Source organism: Arachis ipaensis, chromosome B5 (genome assembly GCF_059453495.1).
Source record: "Arachis ipaensis isolate K30076 ecotype BB chromosome B5, ASM5945349v1, whole genome shotgun sequence".
NCBI lineage: Eukaryota > Viridiplantae > Streptophyta > Magnoliopsida > Fabales > Fabaceae > Arachis > Arachis ipaensis.
In genome coordinates, this window is record NC_142440.1 from 32,889,743 (window position 1) to 32,917,719 (window position 27,977).

At 29.8% G+C, this 27,977-nt stretch overlaps 2 protein-coding genes across 2 annotated transcripts; one reads left to right on the forward strand and one right to left on the reverse strand.

Annotated features, from left to right (window-relative positions):
- The first annotated feature begins 591 nt into the window (after positions 1-591).
- Positions 592-3,408, forward strand: LOC107640450 (uncharacterized). The gene is made up of 6 exons (XM_016343970.2): positions 592-1,015; positions 1,468-2,030; positions 2,118-2,242; positions 2,332-2,459; positions 2,559-2,795; positions 2,900-3,408. The coding sequence occupies exons 1-6, from the start codon at positions 592-594 to the stop codon at positions 3,406-3,408; spliced, it is 1,986 nt and encodes a 661-aa protein (XP_016199456.2).
- Positions 3,409-4,852: 1,444 nt separating this feature from the next.
- On the reverse strand, positions 4,853-27,897 carry LOC148563785 (uncharacterized). The gene is made up of 9 exons (XM_088486944.1): positions 27,687-27,897; positions 26,420-27,639; positions 26,155-26,314; positions 24,377-25,291; positions 23,291-24,268; positions 5,930-6,010; positions 5,297-5,579; positions 5,132-5,222; positions 4,853-5,044 (listed from the first exon to the last, which is right to left on the reverse strand). Exons 1-9 carry the CDS (start codon positions 27,895-27,897, stop codon positions 4,853-4,855), a joined length of 4,131 nt encoding a protein of 1,376 aa, XP_088343070.1.
- Positions 27,898-27,977: the final 80 nt, after the last annotated feature.

The window sequence follows — 27,977 nt, forward strand, 5'->3', positions numbered from 1 at the left end:
GGGACAGATTTTGCTCAGATTTGGTGTAAAGAAATTGGACCCTCCAATTTCATTGTTGAAAAATTTTTGTAAACAAATCGGAGGGTCCGTTTTGCGTGGAGGGAAGATCTGAAATTTATTACATGAAGCTTATCGGACCCTACATGTTGTGCATGAATTAAATTTTTTTTATTTTCCCTTAATGAAATTGGATGATCCGATTTTATTATTATATATTTTTTTTAATTAGGTTAAACAAGTCGCTGGGTCTGAGTTGTGTGTGTATATATATACATATGAAGGTGTGTAAATCGTAATTAGCCGATCAGATCCAATCTTCTTCATCTTCTTTGACGTCTCTTATTCTTTCTCATGGTCCGGTGTCTCTCTTGTTGAGTTTGAAAAAAATTAATAGTGAAGTTTCTATTTCTGTTTAAGTGAGTGAGAGAAATGGATGATAGAGTTCTTTTGAAAGTGTATTATTTTGGTCAGATTTTGTTGCTGACGTCAGAAGGAGTAAAATTTATTTGTGAAGATCCGTTAGATGTTATTCTCTTCACAATCTCATTTGAAGAGCTTAAAGGCGTGATTTGTGAGAAGATAGATTTGAAGATGTCAAAAAAAATATCATGTATTTTATACAGATATCCCGTACCATTATTTGGTGGATTCGTTCAATTTCAGACCAAATATATAACGGATGAAGCGAGCATGCAAGAGATGTTTTCAATGTATATTGAAAGTCGTGCTCAAATCTCGTTCATCGAGTTGTACATTGAATTCGAACAATCTGAGGCCGACCGAAATATTTTATGGGAAGATTACAATAGTGATAGTGAGGAAGAGTTCGAAAGTAATTACGAAGTTGTTGGTCCAAACGGAGATGAAGATCAAGATGACGGCACTGTGGCTCCGAATGTGACAGACGTGGCAAATGCACTCGCTAACGAAGTGCCGTTTGAGGAGCCATCTTTTATGCGAGTTTTGGATTTGGAAGCCATGCATGCTCCGGAGTTTTTGGACTATATGAATGCAGGTACGTAATTACGTATATTTATAAGAAGGAATAGAATTTTGTAATAGTTGATATTGATTGATAGACCAAATAGTTAAGTGACTTGTGAAAATATACTCAATTAGCATTTGTAAAAGTGTTTATTTAGTCAAGTTTAAGATAATAATATTTTTAGTTAATTAGTATTTAGGAACCAGTATGTATTTAGTTATTTAGTTAATTAGGGTTTATTAATAAGTATTTATTATAGTATTTATGAAGTTATTTAGCTGATTAGTATTTATTTTTAGTTATTTAGTTAATTTGTATTTATTAATCAATATTTATTAATGTGTTTATGTTTTTATTTTATTGAGATTGAGATAATAACCTAATGTAAAGTTTATTTATATAATTATTAATGTTGTGAGTACTGATTTATTTTTAATTTCGGTCAGTATTAAATACTTATGGTATGGCTGCCGTCGTGGCAGAAGTTCCTATTGTTGCAGATGGTGAATTCGTCGTGGGGATGGAATTCAGTTCTAGGGAAGCTGGTATTAAGGTGAGAAAAGAGTATACCCTCCGAAGAAGTGTAGACTACCGTGTGTATGAGTTGGAGCCGTTGACATTTTATGCCAAGTGTACACAGTACGGGTCAGGGTGTAATTGGCTTATCAAAGTTAGCATGATCAGCAGAAAGTATTGTTGGGTTATAAGGAGGTATAACGGCAGTCACACTTGTACCAGAGCAACCATTTTTCAGGATCATTTGAAGCTGGATTCAAATACAATTGCAGAAGCCATAAAGCCGTTGGTTGAGGCTGACCCCTCGTTAAAGGTAAAATCAGTTATTGCAGAAGTGCAATCGAAGTTCAACTACACCGTCAGTTATCAGAAAGCTTGGTTGGCTAAGCAAAAGTCAGTAGAGAAAATATTTGGAGGTTGGGAAGCATCATACGAAGCGTTGCCCATATGGTTTGAGGTCATGTGTCATAAGGAGCCATCAGCTATCGTCCATTTTGAGACTATGCCTGCATATCAAGGCAATGACTTGGTAAGTGATATCTGGGTATTGCATCGAGTCTTCTAGAGCTATTACCCCTGCATTAGAGCATTCAGACATTGTAAGCCAATTGTCCAGGTGGATGGGACTCACTTGTACGGAAAGTATAAGGGTTGCCTGTTAGTGGCCGTTTCCCAGGATGCTAACAACAATATAGTCCTGATTGCATTTGCTATTGTGGAGGGAGAGACTTCTGATGCGTGGCACTTTTTTCTTACTAACCTGCGTCAACATGTTGTGACTCGGGATAGTGTGAGACTGATATCGGACCGACATGAATCCATAAATGCAGCTGTGCACGCAGTAACGGAGCTTGGTCACCTCCTAGAGCTTTCCACATGTTTTGCATCAGGCATATAGAGTCGAACTTTCTGAGGAAATTCAAGGCACTGTACCTGCAAAAGCTTGTCGTCAATATAGGTAACATTAAGTAATTCAAAGTTCGTTATTAACATAGCTGTGACCAATCTAGCGTTTGTCATCCTTATTTTTTCATGTTTGGTATCTGATATTGTGCAGGATATTCGAGGACGGTTTGTGAGTATGAAGTGCGTTACCAGCGTTTACGAGAGCGGAGCGAGGCGTACACTAACTGGTTAAACCGTATTCCCCACGAACAGTATGCGTTGGCATTCGACGGTGGTTACCGATGGGGTCACATGACAACTAATCTAGTGGAATGCATCAACTCAGTCATGAAGGGTGCACGCAATCTCTCCATCACTGCACTTGTGAAAGCAATATTCTACAGACTTAGTGAGTTGTTCACTCGGAAAAGAGTCGAGGCGGAGGCTCAGATTAATGCTGGCCATGTTTTTCTGAACTTGTGACCTCTAAAATTCATGCAAATCAACTTGCAGCAGGAAACATCCAGGTTAATTGCTTCGATAGGCAGAATGAGGTCTTTCAAGTGCCTGAGATGCCAAGTGGACTGGAGTATACCGTCAACCTCCGTCGTCAACGATGTGACTGTGGTGAGTTCCAGGTGGACTGGATTTCTTGTCGGCATGTATTTGCATGTTGTGCAAATCAACGACTAGATTGGCAAGTGTATGTGCATGACGTTTATAAGATAGACCAAGTTAGACGAGTTTATCGAGCTAGGCTTAGGCCACTCAGAAATCCTACTACATGGCCTTCTTACAATGGTCCTCGATTTGTACCGAATTCGTACCTGAGACGCGTTACCAAAGGTCGCCCCAGCATGACGCGCTTCTTGAATGAGATGGACACACGAATGCTACGTCGTCCTAGGCGATGTAAGCAATGTGGGGCTGAGGGACACAGTCGTAGTAGATGCTGTCAGGGAGGTGGTTCAAGTGCTGACAATAATGCGCAGTGGATTTATATGATATTTGAAAGGATGTAACTTATGTCAATGTGCTTTATGATAATTGAAACATTATAACTTATGTCAATGTACTTTATGATAATTGAAACATTGTACTTTATGTCCATACATTTTACAATATTCGAAACATATTGGCTTGTCCAAGTATTACATCACATGCAAAGTAATGATACATATAATAGTTAATGAAATTTAGGAAATTCAACTGAAACATTCAACAGTTAGTTGGTACTTAGGAAACTTAACTCATACATAGAATAGTGAAACTGATACTTGGAAAAGATAACTGATACACATAAAGAAAACTAACTACACAACAACTACTTTCTCGCTGCCCACTTTACACCTTTCACAAGGTTTTTGCATTTCTTTGCGGCCTTTTTGAACACAGACGGAGTATATCGACTAGCGCTACGACGCGCGGATCAATCCTGAGATTGTAGCCTTTGCCTGTCTCATCTGGAGTACATGCGTCAGCTGTATATAATATAATCAGACCATCTCAATTAATCAGACCATGAAAGTATATAATATAATCAATCCTAACCAACATACCATACATGAACATAATAACATCAATTGACCAAACAAGTATATAATATAATCAATCCTACCCAAGATACCATACATGAATATGATAAAATCAATTGACCAAACAAGTAAAGCAATAACAGGACCTACATCATTACGTGATTCTTCATCCTCGTCCATGTCCTCATCTTCTTCCTCCTCCATGTCCTTGTCCTCATCCTCCTCGTCTTCCTCGTCATCTGGCTCATCCACTAGATACTCATCAGTCTCATGTTCAAATGTCTTAGCATTTTCTTCAATCAGAGTCATCGAAACACGGTGAGGGTTTTGACTATTAAGAATTCTTCGACCACCGTCACTCCTACTAGAATCACCAGATACGAATCCTCCAAATGCACCCGAGGAAGTGAAACATGGATGCCTCATGTCAAACGAATGCCTACCCGCCATGAAATCAGCTTGATGGCCATATTGTGCTTGGCCGGCATCTGAAGCCATTAACCCAAGCAACTGGCTAAAAGAAGCTCCATCTCCTGAGTCAAACTGTGGTGTACTCCAATACTGCTGATGTATTGGGAACGACGGGGTAAACTGTGTCTGAGGTACATATTGGCTTGAGGACTGAGGTTGTTCTTGTGGAGGTGGAGATGGAGGTGGCAGTGACTGTGGCTCATGCTCTTCATTTTCGTCATCCATAACCTAATTACCTCAACATCCTCTTAGACCACAAGATCCGACAAGTTCAAGTGATTGCCATATTTTGAACGGTACCAGTACATGTAAATATCTAATAGATGCTGCGGAGCTATGGGAAGCTCAGTAAGCACGTGATTATACTTGTTTGTCCACTGCATCACCCAAAATGAATGAGTCGTGGCTGTGGCCCAGTTGATATTCTTAGGACCAGTCAAGACTTCTCTGTGTGCCCTGTCTAGATTCTGTTCCTCATGAGGAACTCCTTGAACGAAATCGAACTGTGTCTAAACCTGTCGGTAGCATGCCATTCAATACATTCAAAAGATACCAACGGCACCGTTGCACTCCAAACAACCGAGTGCATGTAGATGTCTGCAAGAATTATGTCTGGATCAACACGATCAACAGAATATGCAACCCATAAAAACTGGTAACAATAAAGCAAACAAATTATTACAATCCAAATAACTATATCACTAAACCTGAACCAAATACTACGTTAATGAAAACACACCTGGCCTTCCTGAAGATCATCCAGGGCCTTCCTAAAATGAGCAAGCTTAAGATATCTATAGACTCGGTCTCCACGCTCCCAGTTACGCCACCTAATATGACTTATCTCATTAACACAATTCGATTCTAAATATGAAGATACCAGGTAAATGTAAGATAACGTTACCTGTTTACAAGCGGAAAACTGCGGGGTTCCCTAGGAACCGGTGCTAGATATGGTAGGCGAATCCAAGCCCAACAGAGCAGAAGTGTTAACGGACCATCGATTTCCTTACAGTCAAAACGTGATATCCTGCATAATGCCCTATACAGGTGTGCTAGGCATGCTGATCCCCAATTGTACTGTCCGATACTAGCAAAATCACTAAGCAGAGGCAGAAACTTCCAGGAACAGATGCCCCAGACTTGTCTCCAAACAAGATCGTACCGATCAACAACATAATGTGGCACTTAACGTACACCTATATACTATTTTCATCAGTCAACTGTAACTGTTCTTTTAAATCCCGTAGCCACGTCAGTTTAATACAGCTTCCTCTACAATCCGACTTTCTCGGTGCGACCCCAAATTGGTGCAGACACTCTGCCTCTAAGGCTTCAAAACTACTCAAAGTCATCCTTGTGACTGGAAGACTGTCGATCGGAAGACCGAAGATCATAGCCACGTCTTTCAGTGTCACGGCACATTCACCAATCGGAAGGTGGAAGGTATGTGTATCCGCGTGCCACCTTTCTACTAAAGTATTTACCAGTGTTTTCTAACATTGAATTACTCCAATCTGGGCCATATGGTAAAAACCAGTAGATCGTAAATGCTCCTCCACCCTTTCATTGTACCGATCCGGAGGGACAGGGTGATCAAAGGTCAACATCCGTAACTCTACAAAAGCATAGCAAAATCACGATTCAAATTCCACAACTATCATAGATAATTTAAAAAAATCTAATTAAAACATATAATTTTACTAGTAATATTAAAACCTCAACTAAAATAACATATTTCTGTCAACATTATTCCAAAAAAATTATACACCGAAATTATAACAGTTAACTAATTAATTATTATTTCTAAAATTATTACAAAAAATTATAAACAAGTCATTTGTATTAGTAATCTATTATATTGGAAAAAATTCTAAACAACAATTAATTACATTTAAGCACACATATTTCTAACTATTATTTAAAATATAACCCTAAATTTTTAAAATTAATTATAACAGTTAACTACTTAACTCTAATTTCTGATATTATTACAAAAATTTATAAATAAGTCATTTTTAATATTGATCTATTATATTGGAAAAAAATTCTAAACAAGAATTAATTACATTTAAACACACTTATCTAACTATCATTTAAACATATATTCCTAAATTTTTAAATTTAATTATAACAGTTAACCACTTAACTATAATTTCTAATATTATTACAAAAAATTCTAAACAACTATATTTTTATTTCTAATCTATTATATTACAAAAAAATCTAAACAAGAATTAACTACATTTAAACATATATATTTCTAACTATTATTTAAACATATATTCCTAAATTTTTACAATTAACTATAACTACTTAATTATAACTTCTAATATTATACCAAAAAATTCTAAAAAGGTATTTTTTATTAATAATCTATTATATTACAAATAATTCTACACAAGAATCAACTACATTTACACCTTATTTAAACATTTATTTCTAAATTTCTATCAATAAAATTATATACTAAATCACATATATCTTCTTCAGTTTAACTTCTAACAACAATAAATATAAGTAAATTTCTAAAAATAATAATTATAATTCTGAAATATAAAAAGAATTTAACAAATAAACTTACATAATCAAAATAGTTGAGATATTTTACAATGTGAAGTTCCGGACGATCAACATTTCTAGATTTTGATTTCTCGGACATTTTAATTTTTTTTCCCTCAAATAGATGAAGCAGAAAGCGTTCAGGGAGGGAGAAGATGAAGGAATGGACGCTGGGTGGGGAAGGAAGCCAGGAAGGAAAGTGACTCAAGTCCCTGGGTACGCATGCAATGAAGGGAAATTGTAGGGTTAAAGGGGCACCGTCGTTGGGGAGCCACACGCATGCGACACGTGGCTTGGAGTTGAACAAATTGGATGGTCTGTTTTGCAGACGAAACTCGCACGGTCCGATTTGCCTGCTACCACTCGCACGGTCCGATTACTCTCTTCTTGACACCACAGGTCGGTAAAGCTCCCCTGCTCTCCATATCGTGGTCCTACACTAACTCACTCTCCATAATAAAATTAATTTCTGGCAGGTCTTCACGAGTTGCTACAGTCAATATTTTGTATTATGCATTAAGTGAGGAGTAAGACACTATAATTTGCTTTTGCTTTTCGTTGATACAATGGCTAATTCGAGAAAGAAGTAATAGTCAGTCATTTTTATTGTTGGTGGTCCCAACTCAAGTAGGGCCTCCAGGCTAAATAAAAAAAAAGTGATTTTAACTACGGTAAAAGAAAAAAAAAGAAGAGAGAGTATGTATTAACACCGACAAAAGAAAAGAAAAGAAATAGATAGAGAGAGGTGAGAATAAGTGTCGAAGAAAAGAAGAAAAGGGGAAAACGATAGTGTCGTCTGATCTTATTAAACTGGTAAATTTGCTCTATTTTTTTATGAAATTTTAGTATGTTGATCTTGGTGTAGAGATAAACATTAGGATATAATTTGCTAGTTGTATTGTTTTTTTTTTTGTCTGATTTGAGATACTCACTTTGTGGAGAGTTTATGTTGATTCCATCAGTTTTGATGATGTATTTTGTTAATTGTTGAGATTTTTTAGTGCTACTATGAAGACAAATTATGTACCCAATATTTTAAATGGACTAAGTTCTTTGAATTTTTCTCCTTCTTTTGGAGATTTTTACAAGATAAAAATTTAGATATTTGATATTTTAATTTCTGACATTTTATTTGCTATTTGGAATATCTTTAGTATTGCCTATTTAACTACATAGACTGTAAAAAAATTATTTTTAGTGTTTCTGTTATTAGATAAGTTATTGTCTGAACTTTAGATTTTTTCAGTAACTACTAATAGTATAAATTTGTGATTTTTGATACATATTTATAAGGGAGAAACCCATGTTTATGATAGTTAGTGTCAATCAGGTAGCCATTTTCACTACAAGAAGCACAAATTTTACAGACGATTAAGTCGTGGGTAAAAGATCGTCGGCAAAAATATCATTCATAAATTCCGACCAATATTACCGATGATCAGTAGCCATCGGTAATTTTAAAATAATATTATTAATGGCTACTACTGTTGATAAATTAAAGTGTGAAAATATTTATTTTTACTTTATCCACGGCCTAATACAGGCAATAAAAAAATAATAATAAATAGGATAAAATATATTTTTGTCCCTAACGTTTTTAAAATTACTCTTAACGTTTAATTTGATTTAGTTTTGTCATTAACGTTTAAAATCATTTCAATTTTATTCCTAACGTCAAATTTTTTATAGTCAACAATTTGTCAAATTTTATTTTTTCAATTTTAATCTCACTTATCTAACCCTAATCCTAACTCAATCTAAACCTAATCTCTCTAGCTCTTCATCTCACCACCAACAATACAACCATCATCGCATCCATCACTGCTACTTGAACTCTTACATCCATCATCTCACCATTGACACAGCGAACTCTCTCACTCACCACTGCCATCATAGTAGCTACTGCCACATCCCACTATGGTATTGCATTATGTTAGTATTGTCTATCCACATCCATTAATCAACAACAACATAAAGTTGAGATTCAAATTGAAAGTGGCGTACCTGAGTTTAAGGTTCATTTTGCCATAAACAATAAAGTTTACAGTAGGGATTGCAGGATTTGCCACCTTGGTTTGGAAGATGATGACGGGAATAATAAAGTCGGTGCTTGCATGCACACAAATCATGCATGTACATTTTAGGATGCATACGCATCCATGTATTTGTAAACAATATTCATTTTTTTTCATGAAATTTCTCGCTTATTCATATTTTCTTCAACATTTAAGACTATTAATGTCCCTAAAACATGAAATATCTTAAATAAGAACACACTACGATATCAAATGGAATAAAATTAACAAATTATAGTTCTGAAAATTATGATTTTAACCATAAAACTTAATGAGAGAAATATGCACAAATATCTCTAGAAATGTCAAAAACTGCACAAGTTATTTTATAAACTCTATACTTGTTAACACAAAATAAAATAATAAAACAGAATTGATCGATGCTCTAATTGAATTGGGTTGTTCTTATAAAGATGATCTTGTTACTGCTCACAAGAATGATGCAGTAAACCACACACTTCATTTAAAAATAATAATAATAAACAAACCTAAAAAAGAGAGGTAGAGAGCGGATGGAGGAGAGAGGATAGAGCAATTGCGGTGGCAACTAATACCATGTAGCGAATCGCAGCCTTAGAAGAGTCGAGATCGTTGAGATGAGGAGGTACACCTATGAATGAGAGGGACCATCACAGGGTGGTGGTTGGTGCTTCCCGGAGAGCAATGACCTTGGCAGGCTTAAGAACCCAACAACTGGAAGAAAGCAAAGACTTCTGTTCACCTTAGTTGTTTCAAAACGAAGGGCATCGTGAGAGACCACCGATCCAGAGACAAGATCTTGCACTGGCCATGTTGGAGGCGCAGTTGATTATACATATAATATATATTATTAGCTTATTCTTCTTATATTGATTATATTGAATTTAAATATTTAAATATTGTTACTGTGTATTATATATGCTTCAAATGTCATATAAATATAGCAAAAGTAAAAAATATATTGCTTTAGATATAAAAAAAAAAAAGAGAACCTAAGAAAAAATCAATAAGGTGTTGCTTTAGGTATTAGAAAAAGACAATTGCAAATAAACTTAGATAAGTATTGCTTTAGGTATATGAAAAGACAACTTAAAAAAAATTGGACAAGTGTTGCTTTAGGTATATGAAAAAACAACCCAAAAAAACTTATACAAGTGTTGCTTTAGGTATATGAAAAGACAATTTAAAAAAATTTGGACAAGTGTTACTTTATGTATTAGAAAATACAACTCGTAAAAATTGTTGCCATAAAGTTTATATTAAAGCATTGTATTTGGGTATTCTAAGGCAACCTTTACGTGAAGTTTTTTTTAGTAGAAAAGGCAACGTTTTCTAAAGGTTGCCATAAAAAGGGGCTCCCTTTACACAAAAATTTTGTCTTAGATTAAATGTAACGGTCGTACAGCCAACCCCTAAAAAACGTTGTATTTTGTCAAAAAGTGTTGTTTTTTATCAAAGACAACACTTTTTTTATTATAGGCAATATTTTTAACGGATTGTCTCAGCTCGAATTTGCTGTAGTAAAAGGAGTGCAAGTAAAAGCATTGAAATTCAAACGTATAGAAATTTGGTAATGTGGGTTTCAAATCTAACAATGGGACCATAATGACGGAAAAAAGGAATTAGAGTCAAAATTTTTTCTAAGAGTGAAATTGATAAAAGAAAATTTAATTAACTATTAACGGTAAAAAATTTGATAGTAGGAATAAAGTTGAAACTATTTTAAATATTAAAGATAAAATTAAATAAAATTAAATATTAAAAATAATTTTAAAAATGTTAGATGTAAAATAAATATTTTACCCTAATAAATAGTATAATATTACCAACGACTTAAAATTAAATAATATTTTTTTATTATTTATCCACAGTTTTATCGTCGATAAAAATGTATATTTTGTATATATATAAAATATTACCATAATGAACACACAGTTTGATCGAGAGTCCTTGTCCTCTTTTTCGACTAGTTACATGTCCTTTCTCTCTTTCTCTAATTTGATAATTGTTATTTACTACAACATTGATGAGGACTTTTGAATTTAACAGGTCAGACTAATTCAATTTTCTTGTTGAAAAAGTAACTAAAAAGTCATTGACACATCAAAGAAAGATTTCATCAAACTTGATGAGCATTGACTAGCACATTCACACATTAGAATTGGATTAAACTTTTCAAGTTCTTCACAAATCTATCCCTTTCAAAATCTTGTAATTTGAGATACTCACATTGCTTATAACTTCCATGGTCATTGCATCATGTCAAAACTCTATTCTAGAGTTAGTTGGTTATACAGCTTAACTAAGTTTATTTTTAAAAGATAGTTTAAATAATAAATATTTATATTAAAAGTAGTTTATAAATAAATTATTTTATATTTAATTTTTTAATTTTAAAAATACTTATTTTAAAAAAAATATGATAAAAAATTTTTTATTATAAAAAAATTATTTTTTTAATTTTTTATAATTATTTAAATAACTTTTTAAAAAGTTACGATTTGATTTTGAAATTTGCACTAGACATTAAAATTAGGACAAATCACAATAATAAGCTAAGGAGAGCAAAATTTTACACGAATCAGCCAAAACGAAAACTGCTTCATGAATCCACCAATGCATATTTATATGTAGTTCGAACCAGCTAAATTCGAACTCCATTTTTACATAATTCAAACCAGTTGGGTTCGAATTATACACAAACACGCACACACTAATTCGAATCTACCCAGGGACGGACATAAGGGGGGCGACTGGCGGCCTCGGCCCCCCAACTTTTTTTAATAGTAATAAGTTATTATGTATAATTTAATTTTTTTTAAAAAATATTTAGTATTTAGTCTAATATAAATAAAAGTTCAGTTTAATTTAAATATCAATAATTTTTAATATCTAAAAAATAAGTAACAATATTAAAAAAATCTGAAAAAGATATTATTACTAATATTTTTTAATTAAATAAAAATTTTTAAATCTCATAAAGTGAATTCTTTTTCTTCTTGTGGCCGTTTTGTTTATTCGTTTGGTATTAATTCTCTCTATTTTAACTGCTACAATTAAGAGATCTTTTTTAACTATGAATATTATGAAAAATAACTTAGAAACAAAATAAAAGATGAATTTCTTGCTAGTTGTCTTTTAATTATATTGAAAAGAAAATTGTTGAAAATTTTGACACATTCTATTATTATCAGTGAATTTTATGATACGAAGAATCGACCACTTCGTTAGTAAAAAGTATACACATATTTTTTATTTTAAAATATATTCTCTATCCGTATATTTTTATAATACATCTTATATTATATAATTTTTTACATAATTTTTAATATTATATGTGTTATTGGCCCCCCATAATATCATTTCTGGATCCGTCCCTGAATCTACCTGATTCGAATTACACACACAGTAATTCGAATAAGGGTGATTCGAACTACACCCACGCACGTATTTCCAAGTAATTCGAATTTGATTGATTCGAATTATTCATGGTATAATTCGAATTATACTGTTAAAAAATTAATAATTTATTAAAAAAATTATCAAAAAATTTATTAAAAAATTAATAATTTAAAAATTAAAAAATATATATTTTATTTCATGTACTCAAATTTTAAATAAAATATTCTACATAGTCAATAATAATTTAGAAATAAAAGAAAATATTTATTCTATACAAAATAATTTTAAAAAAATGGCTTAAAAGATGTTATGAGTACTATAAAAGTTTGTAATATTCTAGTGATTTAGGTAAATACATGATAAAAATATTTTTTCTTTAATTTCTAAATTATTAGTGACTATGTAGAGTATTTCTTTAATGTCCTAAGTCATTAGGATATTACAAATTTTTTTAGTACTTCTAACATCTTTTAAGCCATTTTTTAAATTATTTTGCATAGAATAAAATATTTTTTTGTGGTATAATTTAAAAAAATTTATTAAAAAATATTCATGAGCTATTAAAAATGGACAAAAGAGTATTGTATGGAATTCGAATTGATAGCTCATTAATATTTTAAAGAAGTCTCGTAATTAAATATTTTGTTAGCTTTTTTTAAATATATGAAATAAAATATATATTTTTTTAATTTTTAAATTGTTAATTTTTTAAATAAAATTTTTAATAAAATTTTTTTAATAAATTATTATTTTTTTAACAGCATAATTCGAATTATACCATGAATAATTCGAATCAGTCAAATTCGAATTACTTGGAAATATGTGCGTGGGTGTAGTTCGAATCACCCTGATTCGAATTACTGTGTATTTGAATTACTGTGTGCGTGTGTTTGTGTATAATTCGAACCCAACTGGTCCGAATTATGTAGAAATGAAGTTCGAATTTAGCTGGTTCGAACTACATATAAATATGCATTGGTGGATTCATGAAGTAAATTTTAGTTTGACGGATTTGTATAAAAATTTTCTCACTTAACTTATTTTAGTTTTTTGCCCTTAATATTACTACTTTTCATAAGTCAAAATTCAAAAAATAACTTTTAAAATTTTTCAAACAGATTCTTAAATAACCTGCCAGCAAAGTTTGAAGCTTCTACAAATAAATTGTATGAGTTAGAGTGATGAATCTCACTTGAGTTTGTATGTGTTACATGTTTTGTTTATTAAAAAATATTATTTTTACACTAAAATCAATTATTATATATTTATATATAAATATATATATTATTTCATTTATTTTTAATATATTTTATATTTTAATATATTTTATATTTTTAATAGTTTATTTTAATATACATCTAACCTGGTCATTTATTTATATATACAGATACGTCCTGACTAATTAACTTAGAGTAAAGAGTTTCGGTAACTAATTTTTTTAATATGTTGTTAAATTAATTGTGACACTCTAACTTAATTGGTTATGATAGTTGGCATTTGACTAGCCAATTTTACGAACTATCCCATAAGCTAATTTTTTCAAAATATATATTATCTATAATAAATAGAGTAATTAAATTTTTTTATAGCTGTATAACGATATTTTTTTCATGAACACAAAAATATATATTTTTTAAAAATAATTATTTGATAATTAATTTTTAGTATTTACGTAATATCTTATAACATATAAAATGTTAAGTTTAAATTTCACTTATTGAACTTTTTTTTAATATTGGAGCTTAATTATTGTAACCTATGGAAATAATAAAAAAACTGTGTTTAACATTGTTGTGAAAGTTTTTGACGGGTGCCACAAAACGACATTGCTGTTTTTTTCTTTTTTTTTTTTTTTTTGCCAATTAAAAAATAATAATTATGCAAAACGTCACTTCCATTTTATATATAAACAAATTAAAAAAAATAATACAAAATGTTGACACCGTTTTATTTTTATTTACATAAAAACTATTATTCACCCCTTTTAAAAAAATTGAGTCAGAACTATAACGGAGTAAAACACAATAATTCTAAAATATCAATGCATATCACCAAATTATTTATAATATAGAAAAAAATGAGCCTCACTTATTATCAATATTAAATTTTTGTTGCTATTACAATAAATATATATCATTTATAAATATTATCAGATATTTTTTTTAGGCAGGCTTTGATATCACTTGTAAGGTTAAATTTGTAAAAATTTTTATAAAGGCTGATTTGGTAAAAGGTTGAATCATTTGAACTTGAAAAACTGGTGCTGGTTGTAACATTTCTTATAAATCCATCGTTCTTGCTCTATGAATTATTTGTCTAGTTCTATAGATTCTTTTATTTTTAATACTTTCTTTAATACTCTCTAATGATTTATTGGTTTTAGTATTACTTATCAATTTTCTAACTCTGATTATTTTTTTGTTTAACTTTTCTATTTCTACTGTTAATTCTAAAGATTCAAGTGCTAATCTTCTTATTTTTATTGTTATTGCCATTATTTTTATTTTCATATTTCTTCTAACAAGTTTTAAAGAGATAAGTCTTTTTTGAAATTCTTTCATATTATAAGAATATAAATAATAACTAAGATAATAAAGAATAATGATTATAAGAAAAGGAGGAATAAGATAGTAAGCTTACAGAGATGAAGTTGTACTATTATTTGTTGTAATATTGATACAATCTTAAAGATGATTACAAATTTTTCAGAGAATCTTTGAAGTAAGAGAATATGAGAATAGAGAGAGTTTTAGAGCTTTCAAATTTTTGATCATTTGAAATGAATGAGGTCTTCAGTATTTATAGACCTCAAGTGATTACTATTTTGTTACTATTTGTCGACAGTACTGTTTGTTTTTACTGTTTGTCGACATTTACTGTTTTGTCGACATTTACTGTTTACTTTTACTGTTTTACTGACATTTATTGTTTACCTTTTTTCTCAGAGATCGTTTTCTTTTTTATTGGGCTTTTACATTGATTTCTTGTACGGTTCTTATTGCTATTCTATTACATTTTAAAAGAATCTTGAAAGTAATGGGCCGGACTAGATTGAACTTCTTCGTCTTCTCTAAAAGGCACGGCCTGGATTGCTTGGAATGAATTTTGGATATCTTTTTTTGATGTTGCTGCTACTAGGACTGCCATAATTTGTTATTTTTGTGCTAAGAATAGAGATTCTTTTTTATATTCGTTAACATTACTGCTCGTAGCTGATATGGCAGGGTGTTTTTATGAAGTAGTTTACCACTGATCAATGGCTGTTTTTCTTATAAATCCAAATCATATTTGTTCCACCATTTGATTTGTATTACTCTTACTAAATATTATATGCTGGGATATTCTTCAAATGCTTCTGAGTCATATTCTAAGCTTTGTAATTTATATATAGGTTTTTCTCCTTTAATTGATTTTTTTATATTTTTCATTCTTTCTAATTAATTTTTCATTATATCTAATATGGTATTACTAAAGTTTAATTGTTGATGTAATTTTTTAATATCTCTTTTTTCTATGTTTCCTTATGCGTTGTTATCTTTATAGAGTGTTGTTTCAACTTCTAAATCTTTTTTAACTGGTATTTTAATAGTTTCTTTAGGAGGGTATTCAGATTCTATTATTCATCTCGAGCTAATTTTTCATATAACAATTGTCTTTGTTAACAGACATAATTTCTTGTTATTTTCAGAATAATAATTAATGTACTAGTCAAAAAAATATAAATTAATTCTATTTTCTTTCATAAAATCATAAAATAATTCTCTAAGCCTAATAACTTCATTTTTAGAATAATTGGTAAAATACCAATCTCTTAATGGTTTATTATAATCAGCATTAAAATATTGTCTTATCCATTTTTTATCAATTTCAAATGGTTCTTTAATTTCTTAAAAATTACTCCTAATACTTGTGATTTAGTTGGATCGTAATCTGAATCTGTTTTATATATAGAGATAGTTATATGAGGTCTTATATTATTAATTCCTATAATATTATCTATATTTCTTATTGTCGAATTATTTATAGAATTTCTATGACTAATAGTCTCAATATTATCAGAAATTCTTAGAGATTGTGATCTATTCATCCTAATTCTAATATCTGTTCCTTCTCTTATTATTTCTCTTAATTTAGTATTTTCTATTTGTGATTTTTCAATAATATCGGATATTGTCCATTCTTCAGGTATTTTTTTTAATAATTCTTTATGTCTTAGCTTTCTAGGTGTTTGTATATTAGATCTTTTTGAGATTTGTATGCATAATTATCGTTTCTTCTTTTGAGAATTGTCTTAATGTTTTAAAGTTATAATTAACCTTAGTAATTTTATAGTATATTCTATAAATTATTTTAAATGGATCATATTTTTCATTTATAATTTTTTTATCAGTTTGGACATGTAATTTTAAAGTTTGCAAAGTATATTCATTTCTTAGATTCATAGCGTAATTCGGATAACAATTGAAGAAAATTGGTCCATCATGACAGTTGCTTTCTAATATTCCTATTAATGAGTTACTAAATCTTGGAGATCTTGTATCTCTTAAATATAATAATATAAGAACATTTATTTCTATTCTAAAATTGGGTTTTACTGCTACTTATATTAATCCTATATAGATAAAGTTATATTCTTTGTTACTATGTTCTTTTAACTTTTTTCCTTTTAAGATGGTAACGATCCTATTATTACTTGTTCCAAGTTTACAATATTCTAACTCATGTATTTCATAATTTTTTTTTTTTTAAATGATCTTTTTTTTATATACTTTATTTTTGTATATTATAAGTATATTCCAGTTATAAAAAAATTTCTCTAACTTAACTATTTCTAATTCATTTTTAGTTTCAAAAGTTGATGCTTCACTATTATCAATTTTTACCACTAAAGAATTATTGTAAAATACTAGCACTTACTCCCTGTAACTATTATTTTTTAGCGCAAAAAATGCATATGGTTGTAAACTAAAATTAAATCACCTCAGAAAAGCATGATTGGTAGATGAGCATATTGAGGAATTAGTTTATGTTCTGTTTAGTATATAATTATTCTGTGTCGTCATCTGCTAAATGCTAAGCATCGCATCATATCTTTTAACTCCCAAAAGCTTCTCTTCAACAATCGCATTTAATCCTCTTTCTCTTCATTGCTTCTTTGAAAAGTAAAAGAAAACAATTATATGTGGCCTGCAAAATATTGACTATATTTTCACTCCCTTGTTTTTTTAAATGTTTATATACGTTGTTGTGTAGTTAATTACTTGTATACGAGGGTGGACCTTCATCACAGTTCATATAGGGAGTAGAGTGGAAAAAAAAATTGAATAATATCCAGTATTTTATGTTATTATTTATTGTTCTTTCTTTTATTAATTTTTTATTTTATTTATAGAATTAAATTTGAGAGATCACATTTTATTCTTTTCGATTAAAAAAAAAAATAGAGAGAATCCATTTCCATTCATATATGAGGAAGGTGGACCCATTTCATATTATAAAGCCATATAAAAGAAAATATCGATAACGTCCCATGTTTATATTAAATATTTTTTTGTTTTGATATTTTAATTATTTTGACCCACCACGATAAACAAAAGGTGTTTGTTTTATTTCTAAAATAAAAGTTGATACGCGTATAATAATATTATTACAAATTTACAATATTGTGTAGAATACTTGTTTAGTTTACATAAAAAGATTTTGTATAATGTTATGGAACCAAAACTATATCAGTTAATTTCAACTAATATTATAATAAATTATTAAATAAATTTATGATGAAACTCATTAAAAATAATTTTTTTGTTGAGGTTAAATTTCGAATATTATTTTTGATTGAGTTTTGGATATTTTTGTTTTAAAAATTTTGAATATTTTATTTGTTATATTAAATACTGGTTATAATATTAATTGTATAATATTATTGACTCCTAAAATTTTCTCTTATTTTTATTACGGAGATCTGAGAAGTATAAAGTACTACTAATAAATTTAGTTTTGATATATTATAAAATAATAATTTACATTTACACCTAATATAAATTCTTAAATTTAAAAGATATTTAATTTACGTACTTATTAATTAATTATTTTATAAGTCTCGGATACAATAACATATAATTTGTTAATTGAGGACAACGTAAAGTTATTTTATACTAAAATAAAATATATAAAATAAATTCATGTGAATCCATAATTTACCTATTGAGACAAATTGTAAATGAATTTGATCAATTATTGAAGAATAATTATGTGATAATTAAGTAAAAATAATAAAAAACTATATCATTAAGGCTAATCAGTAATAACAGCTTATTTAATATATATATATATATATATATATATATATATATATATAATATTATTTTAGTCTTTAAATTAGAATAAGTCTTAATTTTATTCATAATATTTAAAATATTTTACTTTTGTGATTTTGTCCCAAATAATTCATTTCATCTAATTTGAATTTTTTAGCCAAAATAATTTTTTTCAAAAAATACTTTGTTTTTTCATTATCATTTTCTTTTGTATACTAGCTACAATTGTAATTGTGGTGATTATGGTGATAATAGTTATAGTGGTTTGTTAGCGAAAGTGGTAGATGAAGAAAAAAAATATAATGATAATAAAGAAAATTTTCAATGAGAATAAATTTAATTTTGAGCCGAAGATAAAAAATACAATGAAAATAAAATCTTTGAAATGATAAAGATAAAATTAAAGTTTAGTTTATCGAAAACTAAATAAAACATGTTTTATTAATGATAAAATCTTTTGATTGTGTTAGGAAATTAATTAGACGTAAAGCCAATTCTAGTTAATTGGTTGAAAAATAGATATATTACATTAAAAATTTTACTATTTTATTTTTTTAAATTTTAAAATAAAAAAAAATTAACATAATTAACTTATTCTATAGTGATGTTTGAGTGTTTGTTTAGACGTCATTAAGTTAATAAAAAAATATTTTTTAATAAAAAATATTTTTTATTTTTTAATTTGTTTGATAAATTTATAATAATAAAAATAAAATATTAAAAAAATAAAAAATATTTTTTTAAAAATTATAATTTATATTTTTTATAATTTTTTTTAAAAAAATTATTTTTACATAATAAATAAATAAAAATATTTTTATATTATTATATTTAAACATAATTATTAATAGATAAAAATTTTTTTTATATAATATATCTAAACATAAAATTATTTTTATTTTTTTATAACATCTTTTAAAATAAGATGACTCGTCCGTCGTCACTGAGGTGCTGCGACTTGCTGTTGCCGCCATCGCGTCTAATACTGCACCCCGAGTTCGTTCCACCATCGTCAACGCTGTCACATAAGAGAGGAGAGGGCGACGTGATGCAAGCCAAGACCGAGAGGTAGGGACGCCGCCGTGCCTCCAACAAAAATCTTTCCTTAAAAATTCGAGTCCAAGGAGTTTTTCTTTGATACATTTTATATATTGGACGTTGTCAAGGTTTAATTTGATTGGAAAGCTCAACAATAACAATTACATTAATTAATTAACCATTATAAGTTAGTAACTTATGAGAACTTGACATCAGTGTTTTCTTTTCAATATATAATTAATAACTTTTTCTGGCCTTTTCCTGTAGCTATTATTATTTCCATCTTTTCATTCTTTAGGTTTTGACTATTAAACTGTTTTCATCTTTAAAATTGCTACATTAATTTCCGGGTCCTTATCAACTCGAGTAATCATGAGAGAACCATTCAATATATATAATAATTTTTTAATTCAATAGTTTAAAAAACTAATTTATGAAGGATTCAAATTTTATTTAAAAATTTACCGTATTCTGCATATAAAAAATGAAAATTGAATTCTTAATATTTATTTAAATAAAAAAATAAATTAATTATTCAATCAATTTAAATTAATTAAAATTTTATATATATTATAAGATAAATATTATCAAGAAAATAATACGATCAATCACTCAATCATTAATACTGAATTATATAAGTTAAGATATTTAATATAACTTATGAAAAATAAATAGTTAAATTAGTCTCTAAAATATTATTTATTAAATTAGTTTTTAAAAGTTTTTTTAATTAAATTTATTTTTTAAAAATTTTAAATTAATTATTTTAGTCTTTTCGTTAATTCTGTTGTATCACGTCAAAATTTGTTAATATAACACATTAAGTGATACCACAACACATATTTAATAGTCCTAATTAATGGTTAATATGATAAATTTATGAAATTAGATCAAATCAATCTTATATTAGAGATTTCAATACCTCAAATTTATTATGCTAATAGTCAATTAAAATTTGTAGTCTTATATGTATGTTGTAGTATCATTTAATGAGCCACATTAATAAATTTAGCATGGTTAATAAAAAAAATAACAAAAAAAACTAATGTGATTAATTTAAAATTTTAAAAAAATAAATTTAATTAAAAAAATTTTTAGAAAGTAGTTTTAAAAAATAAGTGATCTCTTAACAACAAATTTGATTATTTATCCGACTTATGAATGGTTAGGTGAAATTTTATGGACATTTCAACGAGAGGATATTTTAAAAAAAAAAAACTTTAATTTTATTTTTCAGTTGGCCCCATTATAATTGCCATAATTAAACATGAGGGATGAGAGTGACATATGGCACACAAGCTTCGTCAAATTTTAGGTTTGAAAATCATTAATCTCCCGTGTTCAGTGTGCAGTGTGCACAGCACAACCAAACCACAATCTCTTTCTCTCTCTCTCTCTTGCAGCTGTACCAACACCTCAGATCCAACGACAACTATCTGCCATAACTACAGGGGTTTTTTTTCTTTTCCTAATGTACTTTTCAAATTCTTACATATTATCAACAAGAAGATAAGACTACAAGAGTACGTTTAGCTTATATTTTTTTTTTTAGATTTTATAAAAAAAATACTGAAAATAATAAAATCATTTTTTTTGTGTATTATCTTTTATTTTATTTTTTCATACAATTTTAAAAAAGATAATATTAAAAATAAAAAGAAAAATACAAATTAAACTAAATCCATTTTAATTTTTTTCATAATTTGAGATTTTTTAGATACAGAAAAATTTAGAAAAATATGTTATTATTAGTAAAAAAAAATTGCGAGAAAAATTCCTGTCGTTAATCTATCACTATTTATGCTTATCAAAAAAACTGGCGATAGGTTAGCGGCAATAATTACAAACAATCACAAATAAATATACTCATATCTACTCTGGCTTATAGACTTATAGTCTTATATTAATTGAATTCGTATTTTATGAGAGAAGAAATCTTTCTTTGTCAATTATATCAATTATTTTTACATAATTAAATTGTTTGCTAGAACAAGTCGCAGACTTTTATATAAATAGTCTCTCATATAAATCTACTTCGTCATTTGTAGAGTGTTAGTTGACTCAATCAATAAATTGAAAATAAAAAGGAGGAGTGGACACCGATTAGTTCTAGAATTAAATGAAAAATTTAAGGGTGGATTGTTTTCCGAAAATATTTTTTATTTTTTATTTTTTGTTTTTACTTTTTGAAAATAATTTTTATTTTTAATTTTTTATATATAAAAAAACGTGATTGATTTGTAAAAAAAAAAAGATTTATTTTTAAATATTAAAAATAATAAAAATATATTTAGTTGATCTATTTTTAAAATATATTTTTCAATGTTTTAGAATATAAAATTATATTTTTATTAAATGTAAAATTTTAGTTATTTAATTTTTTTATGATGTTAACAATTTATTTTTATACAATATCAAATATTAAATAAATTACTATCTTAAAATAATTAATTACATTTATATAGATTTATTATTAAAAAATAAGACTATAAAAAACTAGTAATTAATCTATTATTCACTATCATTTCTTTAATTCAATTAGAATGTAATAAGTATTAAATAAAAGAATTTAACAAATACACTTATTTAATTTTAAATTTTAGAACTAAATTCATCATATTTTTATTGGGTTTTTGTTTTACTACTTCTAGCACTGGTTGCTGTACTTGCCTATTTTAGTTGAACTTGGAAGACCTCATTTTATTTTTATACTTATATTAGAAAATATATTGTTTTTTTAGTTAAAATTAATTAATAAAATTTTATTTAAAAAATTGACCATATTAAAAATTTTATCTTCACATTTTCAAAAAAAATATTTATATAAGCTGATTAAAAAATGAAAAATCTCGCAATAATATTTGATGGCAAAGAAGAGAGGAGTTGGCATGTTAGAAAATTAATGGTTAAAAAGTAAGGAGGAAAAAAAAATAGTGCATGAGATTGATGGTAAAAGAGAAAGGAGAAAGAAAATGAGCGCATGAAATTCAGACAAGAGGGAGGAGATAAAATAATTAACACAAAAAAAAAAAGTTACAAAGAAATTGGAGATACTCGAATGTTAAATCCAAAATTGAAAATCCCGTATTTTGATGTGAAAATGTTTTCAAAATTAATAACGAAAAATTCTGAAAACAAGAAAAAAGTGTTTTCAACTTTGTTCTACTTTTAAAAATATTTTTATTAAAAATAAAAATAAAAAACACTCAAACCTGTAAAATGATACCAAGCTTAAAATTCAAGTGAATTACAAAAATAATTATAAGAAAAGAAGAAGGTTGGTGATGTACTCTCAGGTCATTGAAATTTAAAGTAATGGAAGAAGAATTGAAAAGAAGTAAAAAGAGAGAATAATTGATTAAAAGAACCACCACAGAGTACTGAGTACCAATTACAATATATATAGCAAAAGGAAAAATAAATTACTAACTAATAGTGCTATAATTATGTCTAACAAACTAACCAACTTGACAGCTATACAAAAAACAAACTCTATTATGTTACATCCCCGTAAGCTGGTATTACGTGGTTTGTGCAAATCAAGTAATCCCAGCTTGGAAAGCAAATGAGAGAATGGTCGTGGAGGAAGGGATTTAGTGAATAGATCAGCCGGTTGTTCACTGGAGACAACATGCCTAAGATTAGAAACCCCTTCTTTGAACTTGTTTCGAGCCACATGACAATCAACCTCAACATGCTTGGTTCTTTCATGAAAGACAGGATTTGAAGCAATATAGATAGTAGATTTATTATCACAGAAGATATCAACCGGGAGAGGAGGAAGAATGTTGAATTTCTTTAGTAGTTTGAGTAACCAAACGAGTTCACAAGTGCCATTAGCAAGGGCGCGATATTCTGCTTCTGAGGACGACCTTGAGACTGTAGCCTGCTTCTTACTCTTCCAAGAAATAAGAGTTTGGTCAAGGAAGAAACAATAACCACTGATGGATTTTCGGGTGTCTTTACAAGCCCCCCAATCAGAATCAGTGTAACCAGATAGTGTGAAAGAATTGTTGACAGAGAAAAATAAGCCAGTTGCTGGTGATTGTTTTAGATACCGGATGATCCTATAGGCAGCCTTCAAGTGGGCATCAGTTGGTGAATCCATGAACTGAGATAGGCATCCAACAGAGTAGCTGAGATCTGGTCTTGTGTTAGTAAGGTACAGAAGTCTGCCCACCAATCTACGATAGATGGTTGCATCAGGAAGAGGGGAGCCTGAAGCCTTAAACAGAGAAGTAGTGTACTCCATAGGAGTAGATGCTGGTTTTGCACCAAGCAAACCGCAGTTTGTGATCAAATCCAATGCATACTTTCTTTGATACAGTGCAATACCAGCATTGCTTCGTGCTACCTCCATCCCAATAAAGAACTTAAGAAGGCCAAGGTCTTTAATTTTGAACTTATCATCCAAAAACATTTTGACAGCTTGAATTTCACTCAAATCATCTCCAGCTAACACAAGATCATCAACATAAACAAGAATAGCTGTGAAAGTTGTACCTGTGGATTTGGTAAAAAGCGAGTGATCATTTTCAGATGGAGTAAACCCCAGATCAGCAAGTGCAGCAGACAACTTGATGTTCCATTGGCGACTAGCTTATTTCAAACCGTACAAAGATTTTGTCAACTTGCAGACTAAGTTTGGATCGGAACACTGCAACCCCTTTGGAAGTTTCATATAAACGTCCTCATGTAGGTCTCCATGGAGAAAAGCTGTATTCACATCAAGTTGATGAAGATGCCAATTCTTTGCTGCTGCAACGGTAAGAAGAACACGCACAGTGCTCATTTTCACAACGGGACTAAAGGTGTCAATGTAATCGACTCCAGGAATTTGAGTGAAACCTTGGGCAACAAGACGTGCCTTATGCCTCTCGATAGTGCCATCTGGGTTGAATTTTGTGCGAAAAATCCATTTACAACCAACTGCATTCTTTTCAGGAGGAAGAGAAGTGATGATCCAGGTTTTGTTTTGCTCAAGAGCAGTGAGTTCTGCCTCAATAGCCATCCTCCAACAATCATGCATAACAGCCTCAAAATAGTGTTTGGGGTCCGAGTTATTTATGAGAGCAAAAGTGAAGGCTTGGTGCTTGGGAGTAAACAATGAATATGACAAATGGTGAGAAAGGAGATACTTACATGTTGAAGGTAATTGGGCCGCATTGATTGGATCTCTATGTGATGAAATATGGAAACAATGAAAATCTTTAAGATAAGAGGGTGTTTTTCTTTCTCGTTCAGACCTTCTCAAAACTGGTGCAGCAGATTGTGACTCAATATGAATAGATGAATGTTCCAATGGTGCCAATGCAGATGCTGATTCTAAGGTGGCGGGTGATGCAGAATCTGTTATATCATGAAGAGATGCCATAGGTGATGTAGAAGTGGCAGATAAATCAGGTGTAGTGTGTATGGTGTGAGGTGCAATTATGCCATGAGTATGCTCATATAAAGAAGTATGTGCAGAGTTATTATAAAAGAATGCAAAAGAGTCAAAATTGGATGATTCAATTGAAGGCTGATCTATAGAAAAATCAGTGCTTGATATTTGTTTGAATGGAAAATAGTGTTCATAAAATTCAGTGTTTCTTGATATAAAAATTTCTTTGGATTTTAAATCAATAAAATGGACCCTTTTGTTCCTGATTGATAACCAAGAAAAACACATTTTCTGGCTCTAGGATCTAATTTTCTTCTATTAGTACTCGAAGTGGTAGCAAAAACAAGACAACCAAACACCTTGAGATGAGTCAAATTTGGTTTATTCTTGAAAAGTGCCTCATAAGGCGTTTGATGATTCAAGAAGGTGCTTGGTAGTCTATTTATTAAATGTACTGAATGTTGCATAGCATAGTGCCAAAAACATTTTGGCACATTAGAATGAAACAAAAGTGCTCTTGCAATATTCAGTATATGTTGATGCTTCCTCTCAACAATTCCATTTTGTTGAGGAGTTTCAACACAAGATGTTTGATGTAATATTCCTTTTGAGTTATAGAAGGAGTTCATTTTAAATTCCATCCCATTATCTGTTCTAATTTGTTTCACAACTTTATGAAATTGAGTTTGCACCATTTGAACAAAATTTTCTACTAACACTCTAGTTTCAAATTTTAGTTTCATGCAATAAATCCAAGTAAACCTCGTTTTATCTTCTACAATTGTAAGAAAATATTTATGGCCAGCAGTAGATAAAAGTGAGAGTGGTCCCCAAATATCTATATGTAACAAATCAAAAATATATTCTGATTGTGTATTACTAATGGAAAAAGACAATTTCTTTTGTCTAGCCAAGTGGCAAGAATCACAAACATGAGATGATGAAATGCATTCAATAAATGGAAATGTATTTTTTATGATTGACATTCTTTTGAATGGTAAATGACCTAGTCTAGCATGCCATAGAGTTCCTAAATCTTGCTGCACTGTGACATTTACAGAATGTGTGTTAACTTCTGGTGTAGTTAGTTTCCAAGGTTGAGCATCCATCACATAAAGATCACCAATGACTTTAACTTGCCCAATCATCTTCAATGATGGGAGTACCTGTATCTCACAAAAAGAATCAGTAAATTTTAATTCATAATGTAATGACTTTGTGAGTTTAGACACTGAAATCAAATTATATTTAAAGTGAGGTATGAATAAAACATTGGTAAGAATCAAATGTTTAGAGAGTTGCACAGTGCCACAAATGTTTGTTGTAGTGGTAGAACCATCAGGTAGATTTACCAAAACTGGTCTCATATAATGAAAAGTTTTGAAAGACTCTTGAATATAGGATGCATGATCAGTAGCTCCACTGTCAAGTATCCAAGAAGTTTTAGTAAAATTTGATGATACACTCAAGCAATGCCTACCTTTTGGTTGAGTAAGGGTGGCAGAAGAAGTAATGTGGTTTACACTATTTGAAGTTGGCATGCGTGGTTGTTGAAGGAGTGCTAGTAAGGTTTCCTTCTGATCTGGAGTCAACACAAGTACTGTATCATTGCTCTTTTTATCCTGGTTAGAATCAGCAATCTCAGCACTAGAATTCTCAACTATCTCGTCAGTGCTAAGTTGATTGGCTACTCGCTGCTTTTGGTGAGTAGGAAAGCCATTTTTCTTATAGCATGTCTCTGCTAAATGACCAATTCGATTACAGTAGCTACAAAACTTTGAAGTGTAGCCTCGACTATAAGATTTTTGATTTCCTCCTCTGCCTGAATTTCGTCCACGGCCTCTGCCTCTTCCAGAAAATGAACCGCCTCCAGTTGAGGTTTGCACCTCTAAAGAGTTAGTCACTATGTTGCTATTTGACGGGTCACAATTCAATTCTTGCTCTTGTTGGGTTAACATAGATAGTACTGTGTTGATTTCAGGTAACGGCTTCATTAGCATGATTTGTGATTTAACATTTGAATATTGCTCATTCAATCCTTTTAAGAATTTGACAACATATTCCTCAGAAGCATAATCTTGAACAATTCGTAATCCACATGAACATCCATTAACACAAGCAACACAACTAGGAATAGCACGTAAATTTTCTAATTCTTCCCAAATAGCTTTCAACATAGCAAAGTAAGAGGTAACAGTAAGATCACCTTGTTTGAGTGCATAAAATTCTTCTTTTAACGCACCAACTCGAAAGACATCTCCCTGTGAGTAACGACGTTTTAAATCATTCCACAAGTCTGGAGCTGAGCTAATCCACATCACGCTCTTAGCGATTTCAGGGCTGAGAGAGAGGTTGATCCAGGAGAGGAGAAAATTGTTACACCTATCCCATGCTTCAAAATTAGGATCACCTTCACTGGTTTTAGAATGGATCCATCGAGGAATTTCACCTTGTTCTTCGATCTGAGTGCTCTCCACATATCGTGCAACCACTGATAATAATTTTGAGGTGTCAATTTAAGCGGAATTAGAGCCAAACCAGGACTTTCTCCTGGATGAAGAAAATAAGGGCTAATCGGATCAGAAATTACAGAAGAGGAACTAGATCTGCCAAGATGTGCCTGGAACTGAGAGAATTGACGCATGAAAGCGGTGAAATTCTCAAAATCTGCAGCGGAATTTGATGAAGGGCTTGCATTCGGATTAGCTAAATTATCTGCCATAGTTGGATCTTCTCGCTCTGATACCATGTAAAATGATACCAAGCTTAAAATTCAAGTGAATTACAAAAATAATTATAAGAAAAGAAGAAGGTTGGTGATGTACTCTC